Here is an 11662-nt window from a genome sequence, read left to right as displayed (position 1 = left end):
CACCAACAAAAGCCTATAGAGATACGTATAGATAATAGAATTATTTTAAAAAATTTGATAAAAAAAGGACAATAAGAAACAATTGATTTGAAATTATAGGAACAATAAAAAAATCATTATACTTTGTTTAAGCTTTGGACTTTATTGTGCCGCCGTCGTTTTGAACTTTTAAAAACGAATCTGTGACGAAACGTCTATGGCTGCAGCTAGATAGAGCTTACTAGAGAGCCTTAATATTATTATTAGTACTATTATTAAGGCTCTCTCTCTACTCTTTAGAGCTAACGTATAAGTACGATTTTATCTTCGTTTTTGATCGGCGATCTTCGATGATATCATTTTTATTATCACTTATTTATTATCTATGTCACGCGAGACAGTGATAAGACTGAGATCTATGTTTAGTGCGGCTTAAGTGATAAGTGATAAGTCAAATTGGTGCCAATTGGCATTTGGCGGTACTTTGAGGAGTCTCACAGTTCCAAACTTCCAAAATATTGTAATGTGAATATTCGATTCATGAGTTATGACTAAATTTTACCAAATGCTATAATTTCGCAAAATGTTGTTGTTAATGGTTATATTTTAAGTCTCTAACTACATTAACTATCTAACCTACCCAAAACTTAGTATTTACAAGTTACCCAAAACATTAAACTGTACTATTTGGCTACATAAATAATTTTCTTCGATAACATCTCTGGATGAGGTGTAATATTTCTCATGTGGTCGGTACATTATATGATTGTACCTAATAATTATTTGTTATAGCTACGTACGTAAGTTTTTATTTAAAACTGTATTGGGAACAATTTTGTCTGTATTGCTGACTATTTATTTGTTTCAGGACTTAGATTCATAAAGGATACTATAATTTATTGGTTTATATTGTTCATGTTCAGTTTAAGTAAAAATTATGGCATCTGCTACAATCATAGTGCGCCATTTTCCTCCACAAATTTCGTCTGAAGAAAAAGAAGAATTTCTCAAGTATTTTGGCGCCAAGTATGTTAAAATATTAACATCGAAAACGGAGCGGAGATGTATAGCGTATGCAAGGTATCTAACTTTTTTAAATATTCCATGTATTTGTTTTTTTGTCCACTGCACACTGTTCATATTTTGTAGGTTTGAATCCCAAGAATTTGCCGAGGCCGTTATTCAACGGTTGCATCAAAAAGAACTATTGGGCTATAGGTTGTCTGTCGAATTGTCTGTAAATGATCTTGACACCAACCTAATGAAATGTCCTAAACCACTACCAGTAACTGAATGCAATACTGACAAAATAAAACAGTTACAAGAGGATTATTTACAAAAATTAAATAGTTGGTCAGCTGCAATCGACCTTAACCAACCACCACCACATCATCTGCACTATAGTTATCCTGATCCAAACCCACACATACTGTCAAATATTGCCAATGCATTAGCTTGTAATCAGAAATTTTACTATCAAGTCTTACATTTGATGAATCGTATGAACCTGCCAGCACCTTTTGAACCTGTCATAGGTTTCCCCCTGAATAAGTTTATGAAAATAGAAACTGCAGATAAGTTTACGACTACTGATGAAACTGATCCAGAGCTTTCAGAATCAGAAATGGAAAGTAATGATGAAAGTGATCATAATGTAGAACCTAAATTATCTGTGTTGAAAAAGAAAATCTTTAAAGTCATAAAACCTAAGCGTTTAAAAAAAGTTGCAATTACAGCATCAAAAAAGGCCAAAGTTGAATTGGCCAATGTTTTTGACACTGTTGAATGCGAGATACCAAAGAAAATCGAAGTTAAAGTTTCGGCAGAACTAAAACCAGCCGAGGGGCCTACTGCTGATTCTGAAGGAGGATTTGGTGTAATATACTCAGTAAAAAGTACAAATAAAGAAGAAGCTAAAAAAGAAAGCGAGTCAGATGATGATATAACAGGAGATTGTATCAGTAGAGAAGAATTAGCTACTAATAGATTGTCCGATAAAGATATGAATAATATGCCTATTTTTAAGAATTATTATCCTGGAGCTCCATCATGTAGATTATACATAAAAAATTTAGCAAAAACAGTGGTGGATAATGATTTAAAATATATTTATAAGAGATTTATCACATCTGACGATCTTAAACCAGGAACTATGTTAGTAAAATTATTTTTTGTATTACAATTACTATATTAATTTTTGTTAGAATATCTTATTGTTTATGTTCAATATTTGCAGGTTTGATGTAAGATTAATGCAAGATGGACGTATGAAGGGTCAAGCATTTGTGACATTACCAAGTGTGGAAAACGCCAAACAGGCATTGAAAGAAACTAATGGATATATTTTAAAAGACAAACCTATGATCGTACAATTTGCCAGATCAGCTACGGCAAAATAAGTATTAATACAATAATTTAATGCGTAGAAATTATAATCACTTGTACATATGTTTATATTTAAAATGTCATACATTCATACTCATACTTGAGTCATACATAAAGAATTATTAATATACAAAAAAAATTTAATTTCTTCTCCTTCGCACTCTTGAAATTCTCCATGAATTTGGTTCTTCATATTTGTTGTAAAGTGGTTCTAGTCGTTGGTTCTTTTTGAATTTGCTCAACTTGGTTGGATCAGAGAATTTGAAGAAAGCTGGTGCAAATTCAACAAGCCACCTTGGATCTATTGTTGTTACCTCACGCATGTATTCTTTGGTTGTTTGAACTAGCTCGTGATACATTACCCTGATAATAAAATACATTTATTCTTGAGTTTCATTTAGCTTGATATTAGTGTATAATTAATATATTTGTTTATTAATACAAACCATTCAGGTTGCCTGTTGAACAAAGCACTGCTAGGATGAATATAGACTGCCTGTCCATCAACAAGAGTACGATAACCTTCTTGTGGATCTTTTTTAGATGCATTGCGGAAAAATCCAGAGCAAATAGCTTTCTGTATTCGAGCTGTGTTTTTACCAGCCGAAACAACATCTAACTTATGTCTACAAAAATGTATAAGTACATTTAAAAAATGTATTAGTGAAAAGTATATATAGTTTAATAATTACCTATCCATGATTCCAAGCAATTGTTTACGTACATCTTGGGCTCGTTTGAGTGTTCGTACTTGGACAAAATTCTCATAGCACCATGCATTACTAAACTTATTGTTTTTCCAAGAGTTGTACACTGCCAGAAGAGTTAAGTGATCTCCCTCAACTTGATTGAACTTTGCTTTTTTCTGATCAGCCAATGCTTGCTTATCTTTTGGTCTATAGAAGACATTTTGAACAGAAAGCATGGATACAATAGTCAATATTTCTTCTGAACATTGAAGATGAACAGACATTATCAACATTTTGGAGAGGTTAGGTTCCAATGGAAATTCTGCCATCTTAAATCATATAATAATAGTTTTCTTCATTAAACATTCAAATTATTTAAAGCAGATACATACTCGTCTTCCCAATCTGGTAAGTAGACCTTCATCATCTAATGCACTCAAAGAATGTAATGATTCCAAGGCCATGATTAAACTTTCAACCGGTGGAGCATCCATGAAGTCGAAATGAAGTAAATCATTAATGCCCATAGTTTTCAGTTGCAATACCTGGAGAGTAAATCATTTTTAAATTTAAATTGTGACAAATGAGTGAAATTAAATATTTAACAACATACTGTGGTTGCTAAATTTGTACGTTGTATCTCAGGAACAGGGGTTGGCAACATTTCATCTCGATAGGCTCTCTCTGTATAAAGTCTATAACATTTACCTGGTCCGGTACGGCCAGCACGACCAGCTCTTTGTTTGGCTTGTGCCTAAAATTACAATATATAATTTTATTTAAGTGTAACAATCACAATATTTAAAAAGTAATTACAAAACTGACGTACTTGTGAAATTGGAGTTACAACCAAAGAGTCCATTCCAGTTTTTGAATTATAAACTTTTTGTTTTACAAATCCAGGATCGACGACATAATAGATACCATCAATCGTCAATGAAGTCTCAGCAATGTTGGTAGCTATAACAACCTGAGTAAAAAAATATAATCATGATAATATATATTTAAGTTAATTTTCAAAAACAAATTTTTCATGGTTTATTTATACTTTTCGAGATCCAGGAGGAGCTGCTTCAAAAATTCTAGTTTGCATTTCACTAGGTAGAGCCGAATACACAGGTAAAATAATTAACTCTGGTATATCAGGACCTAATGACTTCATTCTCTCATATAAAATTTCACAAGCTGTATCAATTTCTTCTTGACCAGTTAAGAAGAGCAATACGTCACCAGGTGGTTCACGTAAATGTATTTGCATAATTGTAATAAGTGATGCATCCAGATAATCAGTTTCAGGTTCTTTAGTATATAAAACTTCTACAGGGAATGTACGTCCAGGAATTGTGAATATGGGTGCTTCAAAAAAGTATTGTGAAAATTTCACAGCGTCTAGAGTGGCAGATGTGACAATTAGTTTTAGTTCTTTCCTTTTCGTGACAGCTTGTTTTAATAATCCAAATAAAACGTCAGTGTTTATTGTCCTTTCGTGAGCTTCATCCAACATGATCACAGAATAGTTTTTTAGGTCAAAATCTACTAGACATTCACGCAGCAACATGCCGTCTGTCATGTATCTAAAAACAATAAAAAATATTTTGTTGGACTTTCAAAGAATACTAGTAGGGCAAATATTTTATACTACTAATATTATCATAAATCAGATAATTAATAATCAATCTTACTTGATTACAGTCTCTGGACTAGTGCAATCTTCAAAACGAATAGTGTAACCAACTTCTTGCCCTAATCTGCATCCGAATTCTTCAGACACCCTCTTTGCAACTGACATGGCTGCCACTCTTCTAGGTTGAGTACACCCGATTTTACCTCTTGATGTAAACCCAGCTTCGGCTAAATATTGAGTAATCTGAGTTGTTTTTCCTGAACCAGTTTCTCCAATGACTATCAATATTTGGTTGTCAGTTACAGCCTATAGTAAATGAATATAAATAATATGTACATTTGTTATAACTTAAATTTCACTTAAAGATGTATTATAAGTATTACTTTGATGAGTTCATCTTTGAGTTTGTAAATCGGTAAACTTTGTCTCTGTTCTAAGAGGGTCAAGTTGGTCTTCATTCCAAATGAACTTTTTTTACCGCCAATAACGTGTTTTTTCCATTCTGGTACATCTTGGGCAGTCAAACCAATTCCTCGCATGTTTGAAGCTAACTGCCTACTATCATCTAAACATTTTTCAAAGTTATATGCAATCATTATAAGTGCATTTTATATAATACAACTTAATATCACTTACTATCTGGTAGAGGATCAATCCAATTTTTAGTAACATTTTTAGGAACAGAGTCCATTTCTTGTTCACGTGCTAACATTTTATGTTCTCGACGTTCCTTGGACAATGCACTTTGCATCATAGCTGCTTGAGCAAGAGAACCATCTGGATTTTTAACTATACGAACCTAAGAAAATAGTTAAAACTGTTATACATTTATAATGGTTAAAAATATAAATACCGCGAGATGTATAAATAAGATGTTAATAAAAGTTAATTTATGATGATACTAAATAGTAAATAAGCAAATCAATGTAACCACACAAGAGCCTAACATGAAAGTTTATAATTTTGATCTATTTCTAATGCATACTGGGCTGAGATCGTGGAGATTTCTACCATGTCCATGTAAAAATGGAGGTTCGTCTTCAACAATTTCGATTTCAATATCTTGTTCTTCTTCAGTGTTATCTTTCGGTAAAATACCAGTTTCTTCATCAAAATCAGGAAGTTCACTTTTGTCAATACAATTGGCTGATAACATCTAAAGTTAATAATTAAAAAACAAATTAAGTAAGAAAATATATTATTTTTACATTTATTTATCTAAATTTACTTGTTTTATTTCCCAGCGCTCTGGAGATGAAATCTTATTCATACGTTTTAAATTAGTCATTTCATCAGCATCAGCAATTGTCTGTAGTTCTAATAAGGAAGTAGGTCTATCAGGGTTACGACCACCCATCATATCATCGTCTTCACTAAAATAATTAAAGCAGAAGTAATAAAGATATTATGTTATTTTGATATATTATATCATACTCTAAATCTTCAGGCTGTATCATTGGGTTTAAGTCTTCTCCAGTGTCTTGATCAACATCTTTCATGGATAATGAAATTTTTTGGTTACCACTTATTGATAAAACTTTTACCTGTACAAATTGAATAACTAATATTTTGACAATTCACAGAGTTTTTAAACATGTCGATGTTGCTAAAAGATAATTACTTACCATGACTTTATCACCTCTAGAAACGACATCACTGACAGAAGTCACTCTTCCTTTTTGACGTAATTGTGAAATGTGTACAAGCCCTTGGGATTGACGAAACATATCAAGTTGTACAAAACAACCAAAGTCTACAATGTTCAAGACTTTACCAGGATACACTTTTCCCAATTCTGGAAATTTGCTCTTTGATTCAATTCTAAACAAAACCACAGAAATATTCAAATATATTAAAAATTGGTTTTTACACAAGACATGCAAAAATTGGCATAAATTGGAACTCTATTATGTGCATTTAATGAATATGGAAAACATTAAATAACGTACTCTTTTTCATGTTTGTCTCTTCTTTGTCCATCATTGCTTCTGTCATATTTATCACGACTTCTATCCCCTGGTCTATCACGATTTCTGTCATGTCTATCACGACTTCTACCTCTCAGTCTATCCCTCTGTCTATCATGACTTCTATCCCTTTGTCTATCACGACTTCTATTCCTCTGTCTATCACGACTTCTATCCCTTTGTCTGTCACGACTTCTATTCCTATGTCTATCACGACTCCTATCCTTTTGTCTATCTCTCTGTTTATCATGACCTTTGTCTCCACGATGTTTTTCTCGACTCCTACTTCTGTTTTTAGAATTTCGCCTCCTGTGTTGTCGATCATGACTCTTAGATCGACTTCTAGACAGACGTTTATCATCTGAAGCACTTGGCTTGTTAGTTTCATCTTCAGTGCCACTAAAAATAATTAATTAAATACAATATTATTAATTAATAGTTTAATTATTTTTTTTATAAAATTAATTCATACTTGGTGCTAAGAATTGGAGCAAAAGACTCTAATTCTGCCATGACAGCACTAATGGGGTCATTTTCTTCACCAACAAGGTCATTAGGTATTGCTAAACCAGGAAATTTACATGCCAATGTGTCACTTTTTTCAATATTATCATATGATTTATGTCCTGATCGTTTAGATGTTTTCGGTTGCATGTGTTGTATAATACGTAGCAAATTGGCAATGAATGAATCCTTAAAAAAAAAAAAATAATAATTAATAAAAACATACATTTACTTGTATAATGTATGTGGTAGTAATGTGAACTAACTGAAAATTCAGCTCCATTTTGCAGAAGAGCTTTTTTGAATGCTTCTAATGTATCGTTTTTGTAAGCCAGGTCAATAATAAATTCAGCTAGAAATTAATCAAATATATAATTTTAAATATTTTTTTATAGCATTTATTGAAATATATACAATCTGTAATGATTAACTCAGATATTGACTACATGATTAGACTATATTACATACAGGGTTTGGAAAGAAGAAACGTACGTTTATATTTAGTGAATGAAACTCAAATGTTCCTAGTTTTTGTTAAATTGAACTAGAATGTGAACTACATTTAAATTTTAATGAATTTGAAAGATTTTTAGGAAGCTCAATTTTTTTGACATTTAATAAATATATGTATAAAATATATAATATTCTCTTATAATAATTTCAATTATAAAAAATTAAAAAAAAATTAAATTAACAATCACCATTTTTATGGTGAACTGAACACTGATTAGGTAGGTACAATGTTATTACATATTAGTTTTTATTTTTAACTGTTTAATTTAACTGAGTCAAGTCAAGACACCTTTAAAGCCTTTTCGGTAGATCACCAGGGGACAGGAGTGTTAACTGAGAGCAGAATAAATGGATTTGAATGGTTCCCAAGGCGGGAGTGGAAGTATTTGTAGTAGGATGTGGCCTTTTCGGTGACAGTCAAATTTGAGTGCAGTGTATGATTCTTTACCGTTCTCTACATCAAAGGAAGGTTTAGTAATTATAGGGAGTGATATAATTAGAATGTTTGTATTTTATAAATGTTAGATTTTTATGCCGCTCCTCATAATTGGACACCATAAGTCCAAAATGGTTCATAAGAGATTTGTAAAGCAACAATTTATTTTGTAGGTTGTTTGGAATGTTTACTTAGGAGATAATATAGGGAATTTTGTCTTAAGTTTAAAAGGTGACATTTTTGTTTTAAATGCTTATTTTATGCAGTATTGGATTTCCCCAGGAGAAAACGGTTTGATAGAGCAGAAGAGAGTTTTCAATATTTTTGCCAGGAATGTTGTAGCCAATGTGAGGTCGGAAGACATTCGTGAGGTATGAACAAAAGACTTTGCTAGCTCTTTATTTGTTTTACACCAATTACCGTTCTTATTTTTTAGTAGGGCTTGGGTATTTTTCTGTTCAAGGCAATTACGGGTTGCCTTCCAGAATTACCCTTTTTTTACTGTTAGTGAGCAGGTCAAGTTATGGAAGAAATAATTTCTTAGTTTATTTAGTATATATAATATAAGGAATATAAATTTAGAATACTTAATAATAATAAGGAAATATGAGTTTAAGTAATGATGTCTTACCCAAATCTTTGTCGTTGAGTCCCAAATGATTTTCTAATTCGGTACATATTTTCGACACTAATGACAAATGTTCCAATTTTGGTAATTCATCCATTTCATCCACAAGTCTTAACTTTTAAACTACTTAAAGCATGATCATAGATCATTGATCAATGATCAGTGATTAAAAAAAATATAAACCGACGGAATATTATCAGTGAACAACAAAAATAGTGTTTTTATTATTTTAAAAATGTTTGAAAACAATTGATATGAATCGGGAGCCCCAACGCTGTGAAAATGATTCCATTTAGTTTCCGTCAGGTTGGCGATATGCTTATCATTGAAACGAGAGACTTTTCAATACGATTCAACTATTATTATTATTATTATTATTATTATTGTAATTTGTAATACCTACACATAAAAAAATTCATATTATATTTTTCGAATAAAACGAGACTTAAGTCGATGTTATCATTATTTCGTTTACGTTTTCTTGTATGTTTTGTAGTTTGGTGCTTAGGGTAAATAACCAGTGTCAGTGTCAATGAATATACTGCGAAATTCAATAATTTGTAGATGCAGACAACCAAAAGAAAAATTAGAATAATGAATATCAACTCAGATATTATAGTATCCATCGGAATTCGTCCATAAACGCCATAATGTGAGTGTATTTTTTGACTATTATTGACTAGGCAATAGTGAAATAAAATCGCGTAGTTTAGCCTATATAGACAAAATACCAAAATGTCTGTTAGACATTAGTAGTCAAATGATTTCCACATTTTCTTTGATACTTATCTAATAGGTTTTTACTTGCTGTTTTGGTTGTTGTATTGATACAACCAAAGAGTTAAATATTTTTTTTGTTAGGTTGTGGTTGTGTAGATAGTATCTAGTTTCTGTCACTATTATTTACTAAAGTGTTTATTAACTACGTCATAATTAGGTACAAAAGTTGTGTATTATGTAGTTATTATGCTCAATATTTTGGTACATGTAATGTTGTTTAAGTAGGTAGTTGTGTTGATAAATGTATAGAGAGACTAAAACCAACATATCTAGGTATAGATCTAATTTTTTTTACTTAAAAATATTATATTGTTGCACCCATTACTAATATTATAGAATTTAGTTTATCAATGTTTACTTTTGGGTATGTACTCTATGTATAAAAATGATAACCATTTAAAAACACTGTGCTTTTTTTTATCATTGACATTTTATTCATTGACATTTTATTCATTGACTTGAAATAGGTATACGATTATTAAGTTTCAAAGAAAAAATATTTTTTTAACTTTGATTAATTACTTTTAAATTTGCACCTATTGAGCAAATTATTGACCTTGTGGTTTGGTTGTTTTAAATAACTTGTACAATCATAATATTTAGAAACTAAATAGGCTGGGACAAAGTGCCTTTGTTTATACTAAACTAACTTTTTCTTCAAATACATAAATCCACTATTATAACAATGATAAAGCATTTTTGTCCATTTTTATCCATCGATATCTTAAATTATATATCATAAAGTTAACCTTGACCTACATAAATAAATAATAATGATCATTAATGATTTCATTTTCATTTATTATGAAGTAGGTAGGTATGTTAAAAAGTGAATTTGTTTACATGTTTTTATTCAACAAATTAATGAATTTCTGATTTACAATTTAACTTATACTCCCATTTATATTTACTAAAATATTATAATAACTAATAAGTCATTACATTTATTTGACTAGGTAAATTATAATTGAGATTATATGTATATCCTACAAATGGTATATTTTCCCTGGGATATTATTAAACGGTGATAGTTAGTAAGTTAAATCTTTAAATTAACAAAAATGAAAACATGAACTACACGTTTTTGTATCATTCAATTATTTTTTTTTTTCATGTGGCTTATAATTTTGTTTGTAGGTATGCGTATAACATTGCTAGTTCTTCATCACACTTATTTATATCTTTATTGAGATAGAATAATAGTAGTTTAGGTAGGAACTAATAGTTGTTTTTATGAAATATTGAATTTAACCATTATTATTTGGAAATAATTAATTCAACTGGTCCATATTAATTGAAATGTGTGTTGGTAGAACAAACTGAAACTATACTACATACCTAGTTGTGTTTTTTTTTGTTACCACACAACGTAATGACTCATGATTGATTATAATGTTTGGCGATAATATTGATTTTTTTTTTCTTTATGATGTGCTCTAAAACTGATGTAAAAATTAATTTATCTAAAATCAGTTGTAAATTCTATTCAAAATTGCAATATTTGGTTTAGTAATACTATGTAACTACTAACCAATAATTTATAATGATAAATAAGTCTATTTTAGACTTCAGTAGTATCATATAAAGTTAAAATATAAACATTTATTTTAGTGTATTGTGAATATCGATAATAAAATAAGTTAGAATCTAATCAGAATTAGGTAGTTGATCTAATCAGAATTAGGTTTATTTGAATTTTGAATTCTGAGTTTTGAACTTATAGCCTATTGATTTAGGCAAAATTATTTCACAATCTTTATGTGTTTGTTTAAAGAATGATAATCATTGGCAATGAAGTCATTTTTAAAACTAAAAAATCTATAGGAACTGTGTAAAATACTTTCTATGCTATTATGTATGGTGTGCATCACCTAAATACATCAATGTTGTGGTTTCTGAGGCACCCTACTATACCTGTAATAGAATTATTTATAATTTATAACTATTGGTTTTTGACCAAACTATTAAGCGGAATAAAAGTATTTTTACCTTCTCAATCTTTATAATACGAGTACCTACCTGATCAATATTTTTCCTCTAAGTATTTTTTTTTTATGTTTAGTATTAAGTATGGCTACATTTTTATTGGTGCTAGCACCTCACCCCCTTAATTACGGCAATGATAGAACAATAATGTTGACAATCGGTGTGATTTCA

At 30.3% G+C, this 11662-nt stretch overlaps 3 protein-coding genes across 4 annotated transcripts in view; 2 read left to right on the top strand and 1 right to left on the bottom strand.

The window, feature by feature from the left end:
• The first annotated feature begins 422 nt into the window (after positions 1-422).
• LOC111036532 (RNA-binding protein 40-like) lies at positions 423-2484 on the top strand. Of its 2 annotated transcripts, none has more exons than XM_022318571.1 (4): positions 423-775; positions 848-1059; positions 1129-2133; positions 2216-2484. In XM_022318571.1, exons 2-4 carry the CDS (start codon positions 917-919, stop codon positions 2376-2378), a joined length of 1311 nt encoding a protein of 436 aa, XP_022174263.1. In that variant the 5' UTR covers positions 423-775; positions 848-916; the 3' UTR covers positions 2379-2484. The 2 variants fall into 2 exon arrangements, with proteins under 2 accessions (XP_022174263.1, XP_022174265.1); XM_022318573.1 differs by having other exon boundaries at positions 423-779.
• Positions 2409-8929, bottom strand: LOC111036529 (ATP-dependent RNA helicase DHX8). Its single transcript, XM_022318565.1, has 18 exons — positions 8729-8929; positions 7415-7500; positions 7117-7337; positions 6627-7043; positions 6303-6498; positions 6112-6221; positions 5906-6050; positions 5663-5833; positions 5314-5476; positions 5061-5242; positions 4736-4983; positions 4102-4627; positions 3883-4023; positions 3667-3807; positions 3446-3598; positions 3057-3382; positions 2811-2990; positions 2409-2727 (listed from the first exon to the last, which is right to left on the bottom strand). Exons 1-18 carry the CDS (start codon positions 8820-8822, stop codon positions 2505-2507), a joined length of 3723 nt encoding a protein of 1240 aa, XP_022174257.1. The 5' UTR covers positions 8823-8929; the 3' UTR covers positions 2409-2504.
• A 174-nt stretch (positions 8930-9103) lies between these two features.
• The window catches only part of LOC111036530 (MKL/myocardin-like protein 1), a 63920-nt gene continuing 61361 nt past the window's right edge, over positions 9104-11662 (top strand). The window contains exon 1 of the mRNA XM_022318569.1: positions 9104-9377. The gene's annotated coding sequence lies outside the window, so the exon portion shown is untranslated. The remainder of the gene's footprint in view (positions 9378-11662) is intronic.

Source organism: Myzus persicae, unplaced genomic scaffold, assembly GCF_001856785.1.
Source record: "Myzus persicae strain clone G006 unplaced genomic scaffold, MPER_G0061.0, whole genome shotgun sequence".
NCBI classification, from domain to species: Eukaryota; Metazoa; Arthropoda; class Insecta; order Hemiptera; family Aphididae; genus Myzus; species Myzus persicae.
Note: the sequence above shows the minus strand (reverse complement) of the source record. Positions and strands in the feature narration are given on the sequence as shown.